We start from the raw sequence: 27,457 nt of genomic DNA on the forward strand, positions 1-27,457 counted from the left end.
TATATTATGTTTTAACAATTAATTAATGCTGTGTAATAAATATTGTTTAAGATATTTCGATATTTATTGAAAATGTTTCAAAATGTTATTTATGAAACCTCTTATTCTAATGAGTGTATGCTATTATATTATACTTTGAAAAGCATATCTGTTGTACTATAATCTTATTATTCATTTATTACTGTTAATTTCATTTATTGTAGAGAATCGTCAATGTTACATCTAGTCGCCAATGCTTGTTGTCAGTGTTAGTCGTAAATGCTTGTGATCATTGTCGTCGATGTTAGTCGTCAATCCTTATTGTCATTATACATGAAGGAAATAAAAGCAGAAACAGAGACGTATTCTTGATTACTTGCTTATTCCTACGGCGTCCTCTCAACACTTAAACTAAAAAGCATGTTGATGCAGATTTTTTAAAAGAGAAGTTTGTTTAAGGTAAACAATATTGTTTTACGTTAATCGGTAGCATGTTTAACGACATCGGATTTTTGGCGGATATACAACTCGGATACAATCTAATATTTGCGGGTATGTTTAAGTTTATTTACCGTACCCAGGGTACATGTAAGTAAAATTAAGAGTACCCGGGGTACATGTACCGGTAAGTAGTACCCGAGCCGAGAATGATCAATCGAGCCTTAGTAAGTGAGTGATGGTGTATGGGATAACATGCACTGAGGGTGTATATTTTTCACGAACAAGTCAATTGAAGGTGTTAGAGATGCATTGATCCACAAGATTTAAAAGGGTAATTAACCACGGGCTTATTAAAATTAAAATGATGACATTAAATTGTACCGGCTGTTTATTGTTGTATACTGTAAGCTTGCAATATTTTAAATAATGTAAACAACTTACCTTGTATTTAGTTGGCACATTGTTGTCAGGTGTAGAAACTTTTTATACTTATTTCTGTTAAGTTGCACTGGCTGAACCAAAAGAATTATGTAGTCGTTTCTAAATAATCACGAAACAACCTACTAATGCATATATGCTTGCCAGTTACTGAGTTTGTGCATTTCCATTCATTATCGGCCTTGGCAAACAGCGTAGAATCAGAGACGCCGTGTGATGTCTGCTATTTCGTTACACTGAAGATTTTCATATCCCAGGGGTGGCGAAATCTCATAAAACTATACTTGTCCACGGACAACAATTAAGAAATTTAACTTGTCCGTTGCTGAACTACACTTGTCCGTTAAACTTAATGTTTATATAAATTATAAACGCATTTATTGTTATACCTACACATGTACCATTCTAATCAGATAAAATAGTGGCCAGTTTCTTAGAAAACTGATGATGGCAACGGTGTAATCCTCGTGGAAATTGTGCATTCCATGCGTAATATTGTCAAACCATTTTTTCATCACGTTAAGCGTTTTAACAAAGACTCGTTGAATTAATTACACACAACTGTAAACGTTTTGTTTTATTCTCAAATGAGCATAAGTAAATGTGTAATCCGACAAACACTTCTGAATTTTAATGACAGCCATTTCCATATGCAACGTAACTATCCGGCAATGCTCGAATTTGTATGAAATAACATGAGAAATAAATGATGCTAGAGTTTGGTATAGGAAGGTATAAAACCCGGAAATGTCCGGAAAACTCGGAATTCTTTTAGGTAAAACCCGGAAAAGGTAAAAATGGTTATAAATGCATTATTATTCGTCCGATATAAAGTATAATGGTACCGTTGGAAAGAAGAGCCTCCAAAGCTTTTAACGACACAAACATATTGTATGGCAGGGTCGGGGTCGGTCTGTAAATTGCGGTCAAAGTCCGTCTCCTTTTAGGTTTTTTTTCGCACACAAAAAATGCCGAATGGAAAACCCGGAAAAGGTAAAAGTGGTTTAGAGGAAACAGTTTTATTAATTCGATATTAATTATAATGGTACCTTTGTAAAGAGGATCCTGATAAGTGCCTACGAATGATTTTGATGTATATCTTATATTGAGGGTAACTGTATATATGATGGCTTTTGATGTCGTGAGAGCAATTAGGAAACAAAAGCATGTGGTTTGACTATTTTCCCTCATGATCTTATTTCTGGAGTTAACTTATTATTTAATTAAAAACATGCGACGTTGTTTTTGTTTCATTTCATTGTGCCTTAGGAAGTTACAGTTATGTTGCTCTGTTGAACATACAACAATTGAGTAGTTGAATTGTGTAATCAAATTAAGCGTATTCTCTTTTATTGTAGTTTGATTGAAATTGTCATGCAATTAGGTTAATTAGTGTTTTGCTTTTGAAGTTTTTTTTTGGCAAAGTGTAATGTTTCGGCGCCCTTAAACCGGGTCTAAACCTCAGGCTATGCGTTGCTTTGCATTGGCCATGTTGATGCGGTGAACCCAGTGTGTGTCGTGTTTTTTGTCTTGTGTCTAATTAAATTTCAATTGGCCACATGCCTAAAATGACCGGCCTTGTTTTGACGATACAATAATTTCCTGCAGATGCAACTTGATATTAACGTTATTTATAATTGATATTGGACTCGAATCTGTTAGTTCATCCATAATACACAATTATTAAACAGCGTACATTCATCAGCATACTTCCCTAAACGTAATATGAAGCGATGTATCTTATTAGAATTTTCAAAACCCTATTGTGTGTGTTTCCAAAATAATCGTACATTATGATAGTATGACGATATTTTGTACAATCCTGACAGACGCGTTAACTAATTATATTTGCGTAAATTACTTGTATTGCCCTCTTTTCGTTATTATTGATGAAAACACGGAGCTTCATATCACGTTCGGTTACCTCTAGCGCCACCTCTGTTTGGAGCTGTATTATTTTTTAAGTCAACTATACTTCGAAGATTGTACTTGTAACCGATAGAAAAATGAAGATAAGTAAGTTTATATGTCTTCGACGATATCACAAGTCCCTTAAATGTAACATGTGGAAAACAGCAATTAAGATTAAAGAAACCTCAGCTAATGTAATTTACGTCATGCACAACACGTGTAAAACATTGCCCAATAACCTGGGTATTTGTGCCGATGTCGTTTGAACCGATAACGAACACAACAACCTGTAATGATGGTTTAATGTACAATGAACAGGATTTGATGTGATTAAAAGATAATATATCCCTGTTCCGTATATACAAGAGAAATTGAGAAAAATAAGTTTCAGTCTCGTGAAAATGTGACATTTTATGTCGTGGGGACAAAGCGTATGAAGATCCTTATCGCGCAAGCATACCACCGCTTTAGTTTTACATGAAATCGGTGGGGTTATCACAGGGGAGGGGCGGAGGCGGGCACAAATCTTGACCAAAGCGTGACCAAACGATCGTTATTTGGGCATTCATAACGTTGAAAATAAGTGAAACGAGTGTGGTGCTTTATAAAAAATTTCGGTTTGGGGGACTCAAAAAATGTATTTGAAAATCTTAACAAGTATTATCAAAGTACGGAATCCGGATAGTGCCATTAATAATCTCGTCCTCCTTTCATTACGGGCGATAGAACAAGTAATATCAAGAAACATGATGGTTTTAATGACGTTTCTATGGTGTTTATTTTTTTTTCAATAACAAATATGTGTCACTATGAGTTGTGTATTGGCTGCAGCGAATCTACCGTGTATCTCATTTCTGGAGAAGATCCTATCAGCAGCTAGGCCAGTGTTGACCAATTCACAATGAATTAAATAATAAGGATCTTGTGTATTCATTTTTGATACAGTGTATTATTCATGGCTCAAATCTCATTATTGTTGGTATGTCACACCGTACTTTGTACGACTAAACAATGCAAATGACAATAAATCCAGAAACAGAAACTTAAGTGAAATGGCGAGTTGATACGGATTAAACTGTATATAGTTCAATATAAGTATTTACAAATATACACAATCGATCTTTAAAAAAATAACATGTTTTTGTTTTTATTTCGTAGTATTGTTCTGATATTCTAGATGTGTTTAGATCATCATATTTGCCAAACATTTACAGGGATATTTTTATGATATAATAGAATAACATTATCCCTTACAAGCGGGTTTTTAAATTGCCTCGATCATAATTACATTCTCAACCTTATTCAACATATAAATTATTGTGTTCTTTATTAATAAGGAAACATACATGCATTCCTAAATGAAAACTTTATTTTTAATATACTTTCTGTTTTTGACGGTAATAGCCGTTTTACTGCGACAGTGAATTGTTAGCATGAATTAGCTTTACACATAAGCATATAGCCTCTGTATGATGGAATTAGGTAGAGTCCGACAGATTCCTGTACAATTGAGGTTAATAGAGGCAAATATAACAAGGGCCAGAACTTCCTAAATAATAGGCAATATATAACTTCCGGCATTAACGTACAACTGCATGTCGCCCTGAAGAATGTCCATGAGTATAAATGAAAATCCATTGAAATAATAAGAGGAGATGCGTTCACAAGAAATTATTCTTATACTAAGTATATTGAAAAAACAATGCAAGGGTCATTATTTCAGTTTAACGGTAAGCGATATTTAAATGTCAGAATAAAAGACGGGAGAGCTTTTGTCCGCCCCTATGAAATTGACGGGAGGGTTTTTATCCGGGTGCCTTATATCCCTATTATATGCATGTAAAGTGAAAATGTCGAAAGAAAAGCGTGTTGCACGAAAATCGACTTTAAATACTCCAAACTTAATTTTAGGGTCGGCGAGAAAAAAAAAACGTAGGGTCGGGTTACCGGAAACAATTTTACGCTTTAAAACTGTACCTTTAAAACAGAAAATGTCATAATTTGGTAGGGAAATCAAACAACTTATACAAACCTACGGCGCACATCTTATATTGAAAAAATACTTTTGCATATTTTAGGAACGTCATAAATTTTCCTTCACAACGATATTATTTTAATTCAAGTCGGTAGAAAATATTGCTTTTATAATTACTTTTATCTTTTCCGAATTTTACGCAAAACATAATTAGGCATTAGAAATCATAAAACTTTACCAACTTAGGACGCTAACAAGAGTGCTAATTTGATATTGTAAAACATTATTGTTGCATGTTTTACAAATCTTAGAGGGCCTATCTACTAGGATACCATTATAATATGGAAAAAATAACATAGCTTTTATAATCACTTAAACATAGGTTTTCCTTAAATGTCGGTATCTCTGTTTTTTTGTATTATATATCCTGAAATGCGCATTTTTTAGCTGATTTGTTTGGTATAATTATCATGACGCTATGTTAAAAAATTAAAATTTTATTAAGAAAACATGTACATCACATGCGCAATTTTCTGGATGGACGGACTTTTTGACGTTACGTTATAGCATATTTTGATAATAACATGATTATAATATTGACACATCCTTTAAATGTTATTAACCTATACAATTACAACTATTAATGTAACACTTGATCAATATCAAATTTCGTATTTTGCATGGTTTGTTTTTGAATACACGTTTAAAAACAACAAATAAAATAAGTTGTAAATAAAATTAGTTTAACAAAAGACAAACACATACCATATCTCCAGGTTATTTTCAAAACTGTGTTGACGGCCATTACTACGAAAGTTTTTAAATGAAATAACGAAATAAATCATGAACTTCTTCCATTTAGCTTTTGTTTTGACAGTTTTATTATCTTATATTGATTCAAACCAAGTTATACATGAACAGCACATTCGTCTTTAAATACTACTTGTATGTATACGCTGCCCTGTATCTTTTTGAGCAACAGTATTTAAAAGTATTTTATTAAAATAATAGACTTGCAAAACCAGCATAGTTGTTGATAACCTGTCATCAGGCTAACGGAGTTCACATTTTGCAAATGCATTTTGTGTTTTGACCTTTTTGGTCAGTCATCCTGGTTATTCACAATATCATGAGGCGTTTATGACACAAAGGTTGCATTATATCAAACCATTCAGAACAGTAGTATTTTGTTATAACGTATTGGGTTGCTGGTTACATGGTTAACACGTACTACAGTAATTTTAAAATGGTATCAACGCCATTGATAAGACATGAAGCATTAGGAAGACTAGCAAGCACTGATTAACAAAGTATAAAAATAAAGTGTCTTGAAACATTACACGTTTATATTTTATATTTGCGTACACAACCGGATTTATAAGCGAAATATTGTGAGTAAAACGCCGAAATATATTGCTGACATAATTAGTTTGTTTACCAAATACCTCCGCTAAATATTTACGCCATTGCTTTCGGATTGGCCAAACGCGTCCAATTGTGTCGTATCATATGATCAATTGTTCAAGTTATCTTCTTTGTGAGGGAAAACCATTTTCTTTCCTGTTTACGTCTAGTTTGGTGTTTATTCTCAATATAATCTTCCGGTCTTTACATCCATGCCAGTTGGATTTGAATGAATTTTCTTCCTGTTCAATTGTGTCGTATCATATGATCAATTGTTCAAGTTTTCTTCTTTGTCAGGGAAAACTATTTTTCCTGTTTACGTGTTATTTGGTGTTTTATCTCAAAATAATATTCCGGTCTTTACATCCATGTCAGTTGAATTTGAATGAATTTCCTCCTGTCTTGTTTAGTTTCCGGTTTGAATTATAAAATTGGAAAACCGATCAAGCACACGCGAGGAAGTTGTACTTCAGGAAGTAGTGTGATTTTGCTGTAAATGTATAATATTGCCTCATAAGCTCACCTGAAAATACGTCATTATGTTATAAGTCAGTCGTAATTGTATGTAGTGAGGTCTACCATTCAACTCGATTAAAACCACAGCGGTGTTTATAACAGTATTTCAATATATAATTTTCATTTTTGCAGATGAAATAAGCCAGAAAATGTAATGTTCAAATTATACATTATATATATGTGTTTTATACATAATGACTATTTTACCGTCTTTGTTCAACTTTAATATAAATTGTAGTTGATTCAAACTGAACACTTCACCCAATCAACGGAACTGTACGTAATCCAACTCGGCTTTCGGCTTTTCACGTCCCAACGTCCCGAAGTTTGTGAGTCTAGAAATTAAGTAAGGTAGGAGCGATGTGACATACTCTGGGTTTTCCGGACATTTCCGGGTTTTATACCTCCCCTTTGGTATTAATAATGCATTTTAAAATTTAAGACGAACGTTCAACATTTAGATACGGAATGAACGAGCAAACCAGTCTGTACACTGCCTATTAAACAGACGGGCCGAATGTTGAAAATGCTGCATGCTAGCCTCCTGGTCTCTTATCATGCTTATAGAATAAGCGAGACCACTGTGCAGGAGAGTGCCGATATTTTAGCTTGATTGCTCCGCAAATAGCACTGACAATGATATCGGGTGTCAACATCCGGTTTTGTAAAACTTAATAACGGCTTTAATACAATCTATTTTTTTTATTTATTTCTCAACCCGACTTGTTGTCCACGGACAACTTAATTGAAAAAAGTCAGTTGCCCGGACAAGCAAATGTACGACTCGGGCAACTCGGACATTTGATTTCGCCACCCCTGTATCCGCGGGTGTTTTTATGTCAAATGTTATGGTTTTTCAATAGATCGTATACTTATCTACAAAACAGCGAATGAGCATTCACTTTACATCATTTCTGATGATCTTATTTTGTAAATAATTTCTGAGTGTTACTTCCTACGTTGCTATGTCGTCAGCCATTTTGACGGTTGGTTTGTTTACTTTCGGTTTCCACTACAAACGAAATTAATTGATTTGCTGCTCGCGTTTATTTTTTGATTAAATAATAAATTATTAAACCCTAATAATGTAATTGTCTCAATATCATTTATATTCAAGATATTATCGGATAAATAGAATACCATTCTAATACCAGTGTGTACTTACATTTATCTCGGAAAGCCTAGCCGTGTAAACCTTTCTTTAACTCGTCGCACTCAATACGTTGAATAACACATAGATTTATGTCATGTTCATTAAAAAAACCACAATGTGCACAAAAGACATGCATGTGTACTACCGATTGATATTCAAACACAATTATTACGCCTTTGTTTATCGATTAAACGCCTAACTGAATTAATAACGCGTAACGCCAGTTTCTTTGTTTCGTAGCAAGATGGAAGCTAGCCTAAGCGCTTTTCATGACGTAACGCGCGCGTGCCCTTTCCCATAAAAATATTTAGACGCAAAATACTCGAAAACTTGATTTTTCCCAGGTATAACGCCTACGCCAACAGGTAGATCGCATTCTGGTCCATATACATGTCAAATTTCAGCAAAAGTTACCGACCAGTTTTCAAGAGACCCAAATCGCAGTGATTTGCCCCAGGTTAACGGAACTTAGCCCCCTTTATCATTCGTTCGAATGAACGTCATCAATGATGACGTCCAATACATCACTCATTCCATATTTTGTTGAAAAACTATAATCAATTGCAATTAGTTTGTTTCAATATTACTACATGTCGAACCTAATATGTGTTTTGTATGTGATATAATCACAATGACTACTTACTTATATTGTTAAAATTTGTAAAAAAGCTTATGAGCATTTTCATTGGTTAATGTATGTTTTATGATACTGTATTATTTTGCTGAAATGGTGCTAGAATATATACAGCTACGTCACGCATTGAAAACAATTTTAAGTTTTTTTCGTTAAATTTAACTTAATAATAAAGTGGAAAACTGACCATGGAGTGGTCTTGTGGGGATTGTAATGTGGACAGTGAGGTTCGTCAATTGTCGTCAACAACGGTGTATGACGAAATACCCCCTGATACAAGTATCACTAATTCTCCTATCCGGGAACTGTCCCAAACATACACTGTCCGATCTGATGGTGACTCAGACGAAGTAGAACCAGAAGAGGATGGGATGGAAGAAGTCTCAAATACCATAGATGACCGGTCGTTCGATATATCGAACCGAAATATTGAGCGACCACATGTGTCGCTTGATCAATCACTACCCGATCGACCACTTGATGATGTCATTCCCAACGCGGTACCAACAACGTACGAAGTAGTGGAAAGTGGCAGTAAGCGTGGTGGTCGACTACTCGTGAGCAGTGACGGCTACACATACAACGCAAGGAAGACACACAGTGGAAGAACGTACTGGACATGTAGTGTGAGAAATAAGCAAGTAACATGCTTCGCTAGTGTAAAACAATTTGGCGACATGTATACAGCCAGTCTAAATGGACATACACATCCCGCAGATCTAGGGGCATATAAAAAATCTAAGATCAGAACAAAGGCGAAGCAGATCGGTCGCAGTGATGTGTACCGTCCTGCGGCAGAAATTGTAGAGACGGTCATGAAAGAAATGGTGACAGAAGACGATGTGTGCCTGCCTCGAATGGACAATCTTACAAGAGCCGTCAACTTACACCGCCAGAAGATGCGCCCACAAGAACCATGTGACTTGAATTTTGACCTTGACAGGGAATACATAGGTCAGAACTTTATACTCGATGACATCCGTTATGAAGACCAACGACATATAGTGTTCGCAACAACGGAACAACTCAGTGTATTAAAACAATCAAGAAAGTGGTTTGTAGATGGGACGTTCAAACTGGTAAAACGTCCCTTCTACCAACTAGTGACTATTCATGCCTTCGTAAGAAAAGGCGAAGATACCAAACAGGTACCACTGGTATATATTCTTATGTCACGAAGAACCAAGCAAGACTACATTCAAGTCCTATCCAGCATTCACCGCCACCTGGACAACCCTCTTGTTGAGTGGTTCATGGTCGATTTCGAAGCTGCAGCCTGGCAGGCGATCAGAGACGTGTTCCCCGGTTGTGTAATAAAAGGCTGTGTCTTTCACTGGGTACAGCGAATCTATAGGAAAGTAATGAACGAGGGGTTGACGACCGCATACACCAACAAAGGCGACAAGTATCTGTTCTTACGGAAGGTAATGGCACTCCCATACCTACCAGCTGAACACATAGCATCAGCCTTCTACCAACTGCACCAACAGGCAACTGAAGTCGGGGGTCCGGTGTTAAAAGTAATGGACTACGTGGAGAAAACGTGGATCCACGGATCAGTGTGGAAACCAGAAAATTGGAGTGCGTTCCGTGAAGTTATAAGAACTAACAATGACGTGGAGGGGTGGCATCGTCGCATAAACACTAGGGCTGGTAAAGCTGATCTAAGCTTCTACGTACTTGTGCCACTCCTTCGCAGCGAAGCAGAAACTGTTGATCTGCAAATCCGTCTGGTATCTGAAAATCTGCTAACAAGAATACACAGAAAGCAAAATGTGAACACCCACGGCAGACTGTTCGAAGCATGGGACCAATACGAAGACGACGAGATGACCACGACACAGCTACTGAGAACATGCAGCCACATCGCAGGACTTGGACCCGACACAACAACTGATGCCATCCACGACGAAGATTGTTAAACCTTTATGTACCATATATGTAATATATAGAGATCAATAATATATGTTTTAATATGAAGGTGTATTAATAATGAAATGTATTTTGTGACATATTATTTATAAATTTAGACTAATATATTGCCAGAGATTATATTTTATGTGTGACATGTACTATGTACAATTTTGTGAATTATAAATGTGTTTGGCTTTTCATGTGCTACTTTTATGTATTAAGTATTTATATATGTATTTTCATTACAATATAACAGAAATACAATTATGTACCATATATGTAATATATAGAGATCAATAACATATGTTTTAATATGAAGGTGTATTAATAATGAAATGTATTTTGTGACATATTATTTATGAATTTAGACTAATATATTGCCAGAGATTATATTTTATGTGTGACATGTACTATGTACAATTTTGTGAATGATAAATGTGTTTGGCTTTTCATGTGCTACTTTTATGTATTAAGTATTTATATATGTATATTCATTACAATATAACAGAAATACAATGAAAATTTATGATGCGATTTAGAAAATGTATTATGAGATTTTGTGCTGGACTATGTTATTGTTATGTAAAATTATATAAAAGTATAAAAGTATGAATGTTGTTGTTAATTGGTCTAATTATTTGAGGAATGTGTCACTTGTGAAGAAGGACCCACTTGGTTAGGGATGTTTACTCAAAAAACATGACATTTCACACCTGGCATAGGTGAGGAATTTCGAGCTGTTGAGCACCAGACAGTGTCATTAGTCTTCATTAGAGATACTGTAACCATTGCATAAGGTTGATTTCATTTTAACTTTATCATTTTATTTTTGCTATTGGAAATAAAATTATTTATGAATGTGAACAAAATTTCAATTATAATTTTAATTGAGATTTTTTTTTAATTTTGTACATGGAATTTAGATTGCTACATTTTTATATTTTTTAAACTGAGGTTTCGCCGAAACCTCCAGTAACCAATAATAATTGTCTAAATGCGTAATTGAATTAGTGTTATAAAAAAGATCTGACACGTGTCAATTCATAAGATTATTGATTAAACTCATCAAGGAAATATGTAGGTAAGCTCACCAAAGGTGCACTAAATAACAATATTCATGAACTCGTTCACAGAAATATGGTATGAAATGGCAACTTGTATCAGAGTCTTTGTTTGTTGTAAATATAGCAGGGTTTGGTATAAGGACAATTAAAATAAAACATTAAGATCATTAATTTAGATCGGCTAATGAAGTTTGTGCATTTAAGGAAGTATTTCTATTCCTTTTTGTTAGATACTTTAAATCTCTTGACTATTTCAATTTTGTTGTTGAGTTCATTTATTCAAGGAATGAGTGCAAATACAGACATTGTATTTCTTGGTAATCAACTAATTATTATTATTAATGAGCATTAGTGTATGTGCGTAAGTGTTTTACAAAGTTATATGTTTGAATTAATTTTTGCGTTTAATTTTTGCAGCTTCTTCATATGCGTTACAAAGCAGTGAGCGTGCCACAACAGCCAGCAGTGAAGAACATATGGTAAATAAATAGATTATCATTTATATGCAAACCATTAACCATATGTATAGAACATTGAAAATGCAAACCATATGAATTATATTGTATGCATCACATTCAACATAGTATACAATATAATAGAAATTCACCCTTATATAAAAACAAAAGAAAAGAAAAAAACATGCATTAAATTAACATTAAACATTGTGTTTGAAAGTTAACACTGGGATTATTATACATTAACTTAAGTATAGTATATTAACATTAGTTGTCAATTTTATTGCATTGAAAACATCACTGGATTAAATTAATTTAGATTTTTAAGTGACACTATATTTTTTTCATGTGATTTCAGAGTGTACCAGTCATGAAAGTAGAGGCATTAAGTGTAAAGAATGTAAGTTTTGGATATCTTTAAATTTAGATTTCAAATTGTCTGGAACAAATCTTGAAAATTAAATATTAATAAATTTAACACTTAGATAGCTCTAATTGAAGGTATTGCAGTGCATACAATTAATTTATAGTTAATAATTAACTTGCATGGATGGAATTCCAGTTCTTAAAACTATACTGACAATACCATCTGACAAAGCAAGTACTGTATAATGTTATTATGTAATATGCAACAAAAGTCATGCATTTGTTGAACATAATTAGCATCAAATATGTTAAAACTAAGTACCAATGCATAGTACCAATGCATACATAGATTATGTGATATATATGTATTAATTTTTTAACCTTTGAAGAAAATAATATGAGAACAAGTCCATTTATACAAATCACACTTTTTATCCATTTTTGCAGCGCTCACAAAGAAGAACGACAAGAGATCACAAGCCGATACCTTAACAAAACTTACAGAGAAACCGATGGGAAATAACTAAGAAAAATTAGAATAAGAAATAAAAAAGTTGACTGAAGAAATTGAAATAATACATTTGGAGAAAAAGATGTGTTTAGTGTCAATACGTGACCAAGTGCTATAACTCTGACATGTAATAAACTAGTAGTAGATTTATTCCCCTTTTTGTAATTAAAAGGATCTTATTATTTTTTGTGCAACTACTTTATAACTCTATTATTTCTAAAAAAGATAGTCTATATTAGAAATAATAGTTATGGGGCAGTTGCACACAAAATAATAAGATTTTTTTTAATTCAAAAAGGGGCATACTATTTTTTCTATGATAAAAATATGATTCTATCCCTTTTTGTACTTATAAAATTCCAGTCAATATTTGTGTGCTTTAAGAAATGTAGGTTAAATATTACATTGGTCATTGTATTATGTTACTGACATATAAAATACATTCTACATTCAAAGAGGAATATTAGTTGAATGCGGTGTCTTGGGACACTATTTGATATTATTTGCTTACAAGATATCCATCATTGATAATAATAAAATTCTTCATTCAATGAACTGAATGAAATTCCAAAATAATGGTAGATGCAGTTATGTGAATTTTGAATAAGACATCAACAAATCCTGGCATCATGCTTTAGCCCTGGCCAACTGGCAGTGAACTTGAGTGAAGCTCGTTATTCTGTAGCTGGCATCATACACAGCCTGTTAACATAAAACATGTTATATTACACTAACAAAATAAGACATATTTTTGTAAATTTTTTCTTAGGTATTTGATAAAATGCTGATAAAATGTTTCTTATTTTGCTAATGGCAAACTGTTAAAATTAACATACAGTTGTTTCATTAAATATTTGTGTTTAAAATAAAGTTGTATCAAATAAAAAGGATTGCATTTAGACTTGCACATAACTGACTGTTAAGCCATACCTGAACGTTGATGGTGGGAACGCCCTTTCGCCCTATGTAGACTTCTACATGGTTTACTGGCTTACATGCGTCCAATCGATGCACCCCAAAGTACTTGTAAAACCTGAAAGTTGATCATTTAAAATGACCCATTTTTTTGGAAAAATTACAATATTAATAAGTAAATAGATATTGATATAAATGGATAATGATCGTTGCATTTATGTGCATTATATTGAATGAAAGTTTTGCCTTATGTCAGAAGTGATGCAATATGCTGATGTGTCTTAACTTGATAATCAAATTTAATGTCATCGTTTTACTATTGATTGAAAATGCAATAATATGTGCATTTGAGAATAAAATATTATTTCTGTTGTTGAGTGTTTTATTAATTTACAAATAAAGTGCATTACAACAATGCACGTGCCATCAACAAATGCATATTCTACAGCATTTGTCGCAAAAATACATTTTGTATTGGAACTCAATTACAACATAGACAGACACAAGGACAGATGCACATATGGATTCAGGTGTACCCTATATCTTCTTAACAGGGTGTATAATATACACATTAATTATAGCACCTTTTTAAAAATTAATAAACATTAATTTACATTACATTAAAGATCAAGAATTTAAAAATAACTAAATAATCGTCATAATTTATTTTGAAAATGTTTGGAGAAAAAAAGTCCCCGATGTAATTTCGAACCACCGACTAGTCGGTCAAATATAATCACGGGCACCGATGCGCTACCAACTGCGTCATGGCAGTGTAACTTTATTCGGCATATACATGTCTATAGGTAAATTCCTACATCTATAAATAGATTTGTAATAGTAATGAAATCAAAATTTATGCATAGTAAATGTCTTGTAAACGTTTTCTAATAGGTTTCCCTTTTTAGAAAATATCCATTATTATAGTTTATGATACATGCAAATTATATGTTATTACTTTTTCATTCAAACAACAAGTATTATCCATAAAATTAGTGCATGTTCACGTTCATAAAGTTTGGAGATTATTTTCACAAAAGACAACAAACAAACGCGGACAATTATGAATTTGACAGTTGTTTACAATAAATAAGAACAATTGCAAAATGCACACATCGCAAATGACTCACGTATCAGCGATCGCACCAAGTTCTTGTTTTGCACGAACGGCGTCGTACCAGCTGGAAATGTGACAACTTCAACTCTCTAGCTGTCAAAATATTATTTACCTGTGCACAGGTCTACATAGTTCTGGCTACCATAACTTTAAATGCCGCTTTTTTAAATGATTTTTGCCACGTTGCTCGGGAAAGTACACACTTCCAGGGCGACCGGAACATGCAGAATCCGCATCGTATTGCGGCTCAACTATTCCTTGCAAATATTGCAAAGAAATACGATTCCCGGTCGGGTTAAACGATACCGTTTGTAAAGTTCAATATCCCTATAAATCTCCAAAGGGTTGGTACGATCTAGATACACTCTTTCAATAATATTATTATTATTACGCAAGGAGCTCGTGCGGCGGCCATTTTGTAAAGTAAACGCTCAAACGACGTTACGTCATGATTGTATAGCGTAAGTCTAAACATTGTAGACTTAGCATTTGAGAATTATCTTACTGAGTCTGCTGAGTCTAAAACTAACCATTTTATGTATCGTTAATTAAGTTTTGTAAGGCTGAGTCTGAGTCTGAGTCAGAAACTGGAGCTGAGTCTAAGATTTGAGACTTACGTACATTGGTGAATACGGCTCCTGGTCCATTGGTACTGCCTCCTGATGCAGCTGGTGTGTTGGTGTCGCTGTGTCTCGCGTTTACATTGAATCAGGCATATAACTTAACTTGTTTTATTAGAAGTACAATTTTGCAGTAGCCCCCATTAATAGTTTTATTATTACTTTACAGTACTGCCCCTGGATTTTTTTCACATCATTGTGTCTTCGCCTGTCAATTACGTCATAACTCTTTCTCTGTTCCTGGGTGCATGAATTTTCTGACGTCATACGATCACTTTCCAATTGTAAGCTACATGCATAGGTCATTGGGTTTATAACGTTCAATTTTATTTATATTTTCTCTCTGATAGGCGTTTCTTTTTTGATTTAATTATTATTAATTTAATTTTTAGCAGTCACATAAACAACCAAGCAATGACATATGGAATTTTTACACCCATTATTGCTGCTTCTTCCTGTATTTGCGCGATGATTATCTGAAATATTAACTTAATGACGCTATATTCTTAAATCTTTTTCTATAAAGAAGGAATGTAGTTGACACTTGTTTGTAGTTTCATTTTATCGTTCGTCAAAAAGTTGTAACTCTGTTGCTCTGGTATCTTCAATACCATTGAGTAATTAAATTGTAATTAAATTGAATGCGTTTAAATTCCCTTTTATTATTGTTTGATTCGAGTAACAATGCTATGACGTTAAATTTTATTTACACTTAAATGTATTATGAATATTGCTGGGCCAAGTGTGAGGTTGAGCGCTCTATAACCGGTTTAAACCCCCAATACTTTGCATTGACCGTTCCAAGGCGGTGACCCCAGCTTTATTCATATTTTGTGTTTATGTTGGTTTGTATTGTTCTGTATTGTGCTGTTTTGTACTGTTTGGGCAATCGGTCACTTGCCTTAAATAAAGGACCAACTAATTGTTTTTAATGAGAATTCAATACTGCTCCAGCAGCTGGAGTTTCACTTCTTTATATAATATATACCCAATATGTTGACGATTATCGATAGGATTAATACGAATAAACATTATACCGGTAATCAAGGTAAATTTAGAACGGATAAGTAAACGTATAAAATTACTAGTGTCGCAAAAATGTATTGCTTATAAACAAATGTAAAAGATGTATCTCCAAATAAATTTAAATAGAACGCTAATGCTAATTAGACAATCATTAACAACATGAAAAAGCCCACGAAAATGTAATCAACGCATATGGTCATAACACAAATGAAAACTGATAAAGTGCATACATGCACATATGTCGTAGCGTGAGAAGAGATTAATTGCAAAACAAAGGAAAATATTCGCGTTTCATTACTTATTAAAAGGCAACATTGAAGCAGAACCACGAATTATTAAAAGTAAAGAAAATTGTAATATAGGTGCACAATTAAAGAGGAATCAGAGACATATCAAACCAACCGCCATGGCTATCATAGAATCACAAGTAAAAAATCAGTAATACTTTACCATTGAATTTATTGTGTTATGTATAAGTTAGTACGAATAAAACAACAATAACTACTAAAGACGATATACGTAAGCTACGAGTTTAGAATATCCCATGTAGCGTTGAATATTTTGATTAATAAGTAAAATAGTTAAACGGCTGTCCAACAAAAAACACAAATGCAAAGTAAAAGTCGGTCCTATATTTGACATTATGTTCTGTGTTAACCTAGTATCCACTGTAAACCGCTAACCAGAGTATCCACTTCTAGGAATAGAGCCTTGTTGAGCATCAATAGCAGAACCGACGACCATGACGTATCTTACTACGACCACGATATACGCTATATAAATGCAAACAAATAAGATGCCAATCGCTAGACTGGTGATGGCAAACCTTTTGGCGAGGCGGGAGTGGCGTTTTGCCTCCTTAATATATCCGATATTGGCCATCGTCTTGGACTGAAAAACAGGAGAACACATGTTAAGGATTGAATCATATTTTATCAAACGATGAGACATTAAAACATATGAGTGGCGAACATAAATTCTGTTTAACCATTGCAGTTATGGCACATGACGTAACAAGGCAAAGCATACACAACTATATGGTACTAAATCTTGTTGGAATAACTGACAATTTCAACGTAATTATTAAATAAATTACTAAACAAGAGGGATTTCTTCAGTATTGTAATAATATTTTAATAATTTTGTTATTTTAAAGTGACACAAATATTTCTCAATAATATTGGATGGAGTTCATCTTTCTTCTCTGCTTCGCGTATATATAAAAATGCAGATTCAATGCACAAATTGCATTTGCATTTCAAGTTTAAATCACAAACACTGATATTACTCAAAACAAACTTCTACTATACCTGCATTGCGTTGAAAATGGCCAAAAGACCGACAGGAGTGAAGCAGAAGATACACGCCAATACAGCTGCTACAGTATAGTCGGGAGGGCGGGCTGAAATCATGTGGTATTCGTACGAAGGATGCTGATTTGCTGTCTGAGAATAAAAATAAAACAAACTTACTGTTATTTTTATTTAGCACATTTTGAATCGTTCATTATTCACTTGACGGTTGTTATCATTTTGCCACAGTATGTGTTACTGTTGATTATATATAAGCGTCTGAAACGTTTGCATGTAGTTGTAGCTGTACATGTAAGTTTTACTTCAATGTCATCAAATGTCTTGTGGAATATCAGCCTTCTAAAATCTTATAATGAAAGACATTCGAATCAACTTTCAGTAATACAAAGACAATGGTTCTCCTCTTGGGATCGTAATGTAGCCCAGCTGAACTCCCCGATCGACCGTGGCAATTTAAATTCCACACATTTGCGTGAATTTGAATGTGATGATTACTTAACATTGATAGTCATATAATGTCAAAGCTATGTAAATAACTGTTGAGCATATATAAAGATCCGGTAAGCTCATTACGGTAAGATCACAACAATCAAGTCCAGTTAACTGACAATTGTCTACCTTAGCCAGCGAGCTTCCGCAGCCAGAGAGATGTATGGAACCTAAATGACCATATTACCAAACACAGTAACTGAGGATAATGGAAAAAGCGTTCTAAAATATTCGCGATGTCGGTAAACTGAGCTTAACGCATATGTGTTAAGTGTAGTTCCAGATAAGTTTGTGCAGTCCGCACAGGCTAATCAGGAATAACCATTTCCGCCTACACTGGATTTTGTTTAAGAGCGACCTCCTTTAAACACAAAGTTCTATGAACGTGGAAAGTGTCATCCTTGACTAGCCTGTGCATCGGCATACCTGGTACGGCACTTTTCGCACATGCAGTAGGCCCAGTTTTTAAGAACAAGACTCATATAACAAAACACTTACCTTTTGTGGCTGGTTCTGCACAGCAGGTTAATTTGGTTCATCATGAAAGCACACCGTTGGTCTGGTCTGGGGCACAAGAGGTACTTCGGCTTCTACACACCACCAACAACAGAAACAAATAATTTTTAAGCTCAATGTTTCTAGATAGTAAAAAGCATTTATTCTAAATGTGTTGACAAATCTTTGTTTAGATGTTCTACTTCTGTTTATTAACTTAGTGTTATTTTTTTCTTTTGGTTAATTATGTACACGATTTATTACGTTCGGAAACGTCCGAGTTACATCAAATTAATAGGCAAATGAAAAGCTAATAACTGTCCGTTATTCAACCAACATCGTTCAGTTATCATTGCTAAAGATATAAACAGGTTATTAAAAAAAATAAAAAAACACAATTATCACTCTTAGTGTACTGAGCCTGTAAATCTCTTTCTAGCGGCTTAAGAGTCTTATTGCAGGATTCTTATCCCCCAGAAGTCGAGCATTGGAAAAAATGAACTTAAAACATGTGCGTAAAGAACCTTCCCAGAATAGACTGAACAGTCCGCACTTAACGCAAATGCATGAAGCTCCGTTTTAAAACAGCGAGGATCATACCGTAAATATTCTAGTATTTAGGACACTTACAATACAAAAATCGTGTCTTTTTAGATACATTTTTGATTTATAAGACAGGTGTCCGAAATTTTAGAGACAAAAAACAAGGTGTCATTTGGATAAAAGTCCGAAACATATTGAATGAATACTCGAATACGGGCATGCCATGTGTATAGCGTCAATTGTTTAAACGAATAATAGCACTTGCTTGTAAAATTGATGGGGTTAACGGAGCAATGAAGAATTATTTTACTAAAAGTTTACAGATACTGATTAAGTGTGATTTGAGAAATGCGAGATCCTTCTATAAAAAAGCTATATCAGCGTCGAACGAAAACTAATTAAATATCAGTAAAATAAACATCGCATATTCCAAAAGATCTATAGTTGTAATCAAAACGCTTATTGATGACGTTGTTCAATGAGAATTAGGATCATAAAATATAGCAATGTCAAATGCTTCGCTCAAGACTTTAATACCGCGCCATTATGTTACATACCCAAGTTACCGTTATTAAATAAAACATTTTACGCTCCAAATCCGTTGTATCGGAATTCTCTACTTTTTATAAATTAACAAAGGTACGACCTGTCTTTTTTATACGTCATTATTTAAATATCACCACTTCAAGACAATATCAACGTTGACATTTAAATGCAATTAAAATGTGCAAACTAATGTATAATTAACAGATATCAAATGCAGTTTACGTTTTGCATTTGTCATTCTTTCCAATGTTGATTCAACGATCAATTACACTTAAGGACGTACGCGGCAGTTTTAATGCAAATTTTGCTCCACCTAGAATTTGATCATTTTTGGTATTTAGGTAGATTTCGAAGCTGCAGCCTGGCAGGCGATCAGAGACGTGTTCCCCGGTTGTGTAATAAAAGGCTGTGTCTTTCACTGGGTACAGCGAATCTATAGGAAAGTAATGAACGAGGGGTTGACGACCGCATACACCAACAAAGGCGACAAGTATCTGTTCTTACGGAAGGTAATGGCACTCCCATACCTACCAGCTGAACACATAGCATCAGCCTTCTACCAACTGCACCAACAGGCAACTGAAGTCGGGGGTCCGGTGTTAAAAGTAATGGACTACGTGGAGAAAACGTGGATCCACGGATCAGTGTGGAAACCAGAAAATTGGAGTGCGTTCCGTGAAGTTATAAGAACTAACAATGACGTGGAGGGGTGGCATCGTCGCATAAACACTAGGGCTGGTAAAGCTGATCTAAGCTTCTACGTACTTGTGCCACTCCTTCGCAGCGAAGCAGAAACTGTTGATCTGCAAATCCGTCTGGTATCTGAAAATCTGCTAACAAGAATACACAGAAAGCAAAATGTGAACACCCACGGCAGACTGTTCGAAGCATGGGACCAATACGAAGACGACGAGATGACCACGACACAGCTACTGAGAACATGCAGCCACATCGCAGGACTTGGACCCGACACAACAACTGATGCCATCCACGACGAAGATTGTTAAACCTTTATGTACCATATATGTAATATATAGAGATCAATAATATATGTTTTAATATGAAGGTGTATTAATAATGAAATGTATTTTGTGACATATTATTTATAAATTTAGACTAATATATTGCCAGAGATTATATTTTATGTGTGACATGTACTATGTACAATTTTGTGAATTATAAATGTGTTTGGCTTTTCATGTGCTACTTTTATGTATTAAGTATTTATATATGTATTTTCATTACAATATAACAGAAATACAATTATGTACCATATATGTAATATATAGAGATCAATAACATATGTTTTAATATGAAGGTGTATTAATAATGAAATGTATTTTGTGACATATTATTTATGAATTTAGACTAATATATTGCCAGAGATTATATTTTATGTGTGACATGTACTATGTACAATTTTGTGAATGATAAATGTGTTTGGCTTTTCATGTGCTACTTTTATGTATTAAGTATTTATATATGTATATTCATTACAATATAACAGAAATACAATGAAAATTTATGATGCGATTTAGAAAATGTATTATGAGATTATGTGCTGGACTATGTTATTGTTATGTAAAATTATATAAAAGTATAAAAGTATGAATGTTGTTGTTAATTGGTCTAATTATTTGAGGAATGTGTCACTTGTGAAGAAGGACCCACTTGGTTAGGGATGTTTACTCAAAAAACATGACATTTCACACCTGGCATAGGTGAGGAATTTCGAGCTGTTGAGCACCAGACAGTGTCATTAGTCTTCATTAGAGATACTGTAACCATTGCATAAGGTTGATTTCATTTTAACTTTATCATTTTATTTTTGCTATTGGAAATAAAATTATTTATGAATGTGAACAAAATTTCAATTATAATTTTAATTGAGATTTTTTTTTTAATTTTGTACATGGAATTTAGATTGCTACATTTTTATATTTTTTAAACTGAGGTTTCGCCGAAACCTCCAGTAACCAATAATAATTGTCTAAATGCGTAATTGAATTAGTGTTATAAAAAAGATCTGACACGTGTCAATTCATAAGATTATTGATTAAACTCATCAAGGAAATATGTAGGTAAGCTCACCAAAGGTGCACTAAATAACAATATTCATGAACTCGTTCACAGAAATATGGTATGAAATGGCAACTTGTATCAGAGTCTTTGTTTGTTGTAAATATAGCAGGGTTTGGTATAAGGACAATTAAAATAAAACATTAAGATCATTAATTTAGATCGGCTAATGAAGTTTGTGCATTTAAGGAAGTATTTCTATTCCTTTTTGTTAGATACTTTAAATCTCTTGGCTATTTCAATTTTGTTGTTGAGTTCATTTATTCAAGGAATGAGTGCAAATACAGACATTGTATTTCTTGGTAATCAACTAATTATTATTATTAATGAGCATTAGTGTATGTGCGTAAGTGTTTTACAAAGTTATATGTTTGAATTAATTTTTGCGTTTAATTTTTGCAGCTTCTTCATATGCGTTACAAAGCAGTGAGCGTGCCACAACAGCCAGCAGTGAAGAACATATGGTAAATAAATAGATTATCATTTATATGCAAACCATTAACCATATGTATAGAACATTGAAAATGCAAACCATATGAATTATATTGTATGCATCACATTCAACATAGTATACAATATAATAGAAATTCACCCTTATATAAAAACAAAAGAAAAGAAAAAAACATGCATTAAATTAACATTAAACATTGTGTTTGAAAGTTAACACTGGGATTATTATACATTAACTTAAGTATAGTATATTAACATTAGTTGTCAATTTTATTGCATTGAAAACATCACTGGATTAAATTAATTTAGATTTTTAAGTGACACTATATTTTTTTCATGTGATTTCAGAGTGTACCAGTCATGAAAGTAGAGGCATTAAGTGTAAAGAATGTAAGTTTTGGATATCTTTAAATTTAGATTTCAAATTGTCTGGAACAAATCTTGAAAATTAAATATTAATAAATTTAACACTTAGATAGCTCTAATTGAAGGTATTGCAGTGCATACAATTAATTTATAGTTAATAATTAACTTGCATGGATGGAATTCCAGTTCTTAAAACTATACTGACAATACCATCTGACAAAGCAAGTACTGTATAATGTTATTATGTAATATGCAACAAAAGTCATGCATTTGTTGAACATAATTAGCATCAAATATGTTAAAACTAAGTACCAATGCATAGTACCAATGCATACATAGATTATGTGATATATATGTATTAATTTTTTAACCTTTGAAGAAAATAATATGAGAACAAGTCCATTTATACAAATCACACTTTTTATCCATTTTTGCAGCGCTCACAAAGAAGAACGACAAGAGATCACAAGCCGATACCTTAACAAAACTTACAGAGAAACCGATGGGAAATAACTAAGAAAAATTAGAATAAGAAATAAAAAAGTTGACTGAAGAAATTGAAATAATACATTTGGAGAAAAAGATGTGTTTAGTGTCAATACGTGACCAAGTGCTATAACTCTGACATGTAATAAACTAGTAGTAGATTTATTCCCCTTTTTGTAATTAAAAGGATCTTATTATTTTTTGTGCAACTACTTTATAACTCTATTATTTCTAAAAAAGATAGTCTATATTAGAAATAATAGTTATGGGGCAGTTGCACACAAAATAATAAGATTTTTTTTAATTCAAAAAGGGGCATACTATTTTTTCTATGATAAAAATATGATTCTATCCCTTTTTGTACTTATAAAATTCCAGTCAATATTTGTGTGCTTTAAGAAATGTAGGTTAAATATTACATTGGTCATTGTATTATGTTACTGACATATAAAATACATTCTACATTCAAAGAGGAATATTAGTTGAATGCGGTGTCTTGGGACACTATTTGATATTATTTGCTTACAAGATATCCATCATTGATAATAATAAAATTCTTCATTCAATGAACTGAATGAAATTCCAAAATAATGGTAGATGCAGTTATGTGAATTTTGAATAAGACATCAACAAATCCTGGCATCATGCTTTAGCCCTGGCCAACTGGCAGTGAACTTGAGTGAAGCTCGTTATTCTGTAGCTGGCATCATACACAGCCTGTTAACATAAAACATGTTATATTACACTAACAAAATAAGACATATTTTTGTAAATTTTTTCTTAGGTATTTGATAAAATGCTGATAAAATGTTTCTTATTTTGCTAATGGCAAACTGTTAAAATTAACATACAGTTGTTTCATTAAATATTTGTGTTTAAAATAAAGTTGTATCAAATAAAAAGGATTGCATTTAGACTTGCACATAACTGACTGTTAAGCCATACCTGAACGTTGATGGTGGGAACGCCCTTTCGCCCTATGTAGACTTCTACATGGTTTACTGGCTTACATGCGTCCAATCGATGCACCCCAAAGTACTTGTAAAACCTGAAAGTTGATCATTTAAAATGACCCATTTTTTTGGAAAAATTACAATATTAATAAGTAAATAGATATTGATATAAATGGATAATGATCGTTGCATTTATGTGCATTATATTGAATGAAAGTTTTGCCTTATGTCAGAAGTGATGCAATATGCTGATGTGTCTTAACTTGATAATCAAATTTAATGTCATCGTTTTACTATTGATTGAAAATGCAATAATATGTGCATTTGAGAATAAAATATTATTTCTGTTGTTGAGTGTTTTATTAATTTACAAATAAAGTGCATTACAACAATGCACGTGCCATCAACAAATGCATATTCTACAGCATTTGTCGCAAAAATACATTTTGTATTGGAACTCAATTACAACATAGACAGACACAAGGACAGATGCACATATGGATTCAGGTGTACCCTATATCTTCTTAACAGGGTGTATAATATACACATTAATTATAGCACCTTTTTAAAAATTAATAAACATTAATTTACATTACATTAAAGATCAAGAATTTAAAAATAACTAAATAATCGTCATAATTTATTTTGAAAATGTTTGGAGAAAAAAAGTCCCCGATGTAATTTCGAACCACCGACTAGTCGGTCAAATATAATCACGGGCACCGATGCGCTACCAACTGCGTCATGGCAGTGTAACTTTATTCGGCATATACATGTCTATAGGTAAATTCCTACATCTATAAATAGATTTGTAATAGTAATGAAATCAAAATTTATGCATAGTAAATGTCTTGTAAACGTTTTCTAATAGGTTTCCCTTTTTAGAAAATATCCATTATTATAGTTTATGATACATGCAAATTATATGTTATTACTTTTTCATTCAAACAACAAGTATTATCCATAAAATTAGTGCATGTTCACGTTCATAAAGTTTGGAGATTATTTTCACAAAAGACAACAAACAAACGCGGACAATTATGAATTTGACAGTTGTTTACAATAAATAAGAACAATTGCAAAATGCACACATCGCAAATGACTCACGTATCAGCGATCGCACCAAGTTCTTGTTTTGCACGAACGGCGTCGTACCAGCTGGAAATGTGACAACTTCAACTCTCTAGCTGTCAAAATATTATTTACCTGTGCACAGGTCTACATAGTTCTGGCTACCATAACTTTAAATGCCGCTTTTTTAAATGATTTTTGCCACGTTGCTCGGGAAAGTACACACTTCCAGGGCGACCGGAACATGCAGAATCCGCATCGTATTGCGGCTCAACTATTCCTTGCAAATATTGCAAAGAAATACGATTCCCGGTCGGGTTAAACGATACCGTTTGTAAAGTTCAATATCCCTATAAATCTCCAAAGGGTTGGTACGATCTAGATACACTCTTTCAATAATATTATTATTATTACGCAAGGAGCTCGTGCGGCGGCCATTTTGTAAAGTAAACGCTCAAACGACGTTACGTCATGATTGTATAGCGTAAGTCTAAACATTGTAGACTTAGCATTTGAGAATTATCTTACTGAGTCTGCTGAGTCTAAAACTAACCATTTTATGTATCGTTAATTAAGTTTTGTAAGGCTGAGTCTGAGTCTGAGTCAGAAACTGGAGCTGAGTCTAAGATTTGAGACTTACGTACATTGGTGAATACGGCTCCTGGTCCATTGGTACTGCCTCCTGATGCAGCTGGTGTGTTGGTGTCGCTGTGTCTCGCGTTTACATTGAATCAGGCATATAACTTAACTTGTTTTATTAGAAGTACAATTTTGCAGTAGCCCCCATTAATAGTTTTATTATTACTTTACAGTACTGCCCCTGGATTTTTTTCACATCATTGTGTCTTCGCCTGTCAATTACGTCATAACTCTTTCTCTGTTCCTGGGTGCATGAATTTTCTGACGTCATACGATCACTTTCCAATTGTAAGCTACATGCATAGGTCATTGGGTTTATAACGTTCAATTTTATTTATATTTTCTCTCTGATAGGCGTTTCTTTTTTGATTTAATTATTATTAATTTAATTTTTAGCAGTCACATAAACAACCAAGCAATGACATATGGAATTTTTACACCCATTATTGCTGCTTCTTCCTGTATTTGCGCGATGATTATCTGAAATATTAACTTAATGACGCTATATTCTTAAATCTTTTTCTATAAAGAAGGAATGTAGTTGACACTTGTTTGTAGTTTCATTTTATCGTTCGTCAAAAAGTTGTAACTCTGTTGCTCTGGTATCTTCAATACCATTGAGTAATTAAATTGTAATTAAATTGAATGCGTTTAAATTCCCTTTTATTATTGTTTGATTCGAGTAACAATGCTATGACGTTAAATTTTATTTACACTTAAATGTATTATGAATATTGCTGGGCCAAGTGTGAGGTTGAGCGCTCTATAACCGGTTTAAACCCCCAATACTTTGCATTGACCGTTCCAAGGCGGTGACCCCAGCTTTATTCATATTTTGTGTTTATGTTGGTTTGTATTGTGCTGTATTGTGCTGTTTTGTACTGTTTGGGCAATCGGTCACTTGCCTTAAATAAAGGACCAACTAATTGTTTTTAATGAGAATTCAATACTGCTCCAGCAGCTGGAGTTTCACTTCTTTATATAATATATACCCAATATGTTGACGATTATCGATAGGATTAATACGAATAAACATTATACCGGTAATCAAGGTAAATTTAGAACGGATAAGTAAACGTATAAAATTACTAGTGTCGCAAAAATGTATTGCTTATAAACAAATGTAAAAGATGTATCTCCAAATAAATTTAAATAGAACGCTAATGCTAATTAGACAATCATTAACAACATGAAAAAGCCCACGAAAATGTAATCAACGCATATGGTCATAACACAAATGAAAACTGATAAAGTGCATACATGCACATATGTCGTAGCGTGAGAAGAGATTAATTGCAAAACAAAGGAAAATATTCGCGTTTCATTACTTATTAAAAGGCAACATTGAAGCAGAACCACGAATTATTAAAAGTAAAGAAAATTGTAATATAGGTGCACAATTAAAGAGGAATCAGAGACATATCAAACCAACCGCCATGGCTATCATAGAATCACAAGTAAAAAATCAGTAATACTTTACCATTGAATTTATTGTGTTATGTATAAGTTAGTACGAATAAAACAACAATAACTACTAAAGACGATATACGTAAGCTTCGAGTTTAGAATATCCCATGTAGCGTTGAAT

General features: G+C 33.3%; 2 protein-coding genes and 1 long non-coding RNA gene across 3 annotated transcripts; 2 read left to right on the forward strand and 1 right to left on the reverse strand.

The window, feature by feature from the left end:
* Positions 1-8,639: 8,639 nt before the first annotated feature.
* Positions 8,640-10,811, forward strand: LOC127869805 (uncharacterized). Its single transcript, XM_052412464.1, has 2 exons — positions 8,640-10,432; positions 10,685-10,811. Exon 1 carries the CDS (start codon positions 8,640-8,642, stop codon positions 10,371-10,373), a length of 1,734 nt encoding a protein of 577 aa, XP_052268424.1. The 3' UTR covers positions 10,374-10,432; positions 10,685-10,811.
* Positions 10,812-17,259: 6,448 nt separating this feature from the next.
* LOC127867581 (uncharacterized) lies at positions 17,260-18,832 on the reverse strand. The gene is made up of 3 exons (XR_008043569.1): positions 18,740-18,832; positions 17,750-17,884; positions 17,260-17,330 (listed from the first exon to the last, which is right to left on the reverse strand). It is a non-coding gene; the product is annotated as an uncharacterized LOC127867581 (long non-coding RNA).
* Positions 18,833-20,212: 1,380 nt separating this feature from the next.
* On the forward strand, positions 20,213-21,270 carry LOC127867579 (uncharacterized). Its single transcript, XM_052408852.1, has 2 exons — positions 20,213-20,891; positions 21,144-21,270. Exon 1 carries the CDS (start codon positions 20,272-20,274, stop codon positions 20,830-20,832), a length of 561 nt encoding a protein of 186 aa, XP_052264812.1. The 5' UTR covers positions 20,213-20,271; the 3' UTR covers positions 20,833-20,891; positions 21,144-21,270.
* Positions 21,271-27,457: the final 6,187 nt, after the last annotated feature.

Source organism: Dreissena polymorpha, chromosome 2 (genome assembly GCF_020536995.1).
Source record: "Dreissena polymorpha isolate Duluth1 chromosome 2, UMN_Dpol_1.0, whole genome shotgun sequence".
NCBI classification, from domain to species: domain Eukaryota; kingdom Metazoa; phylum Mollusca; class Bivalvia; order Myida; family Dreissenidae; genus Dreissena; species Dreissena polymorpha.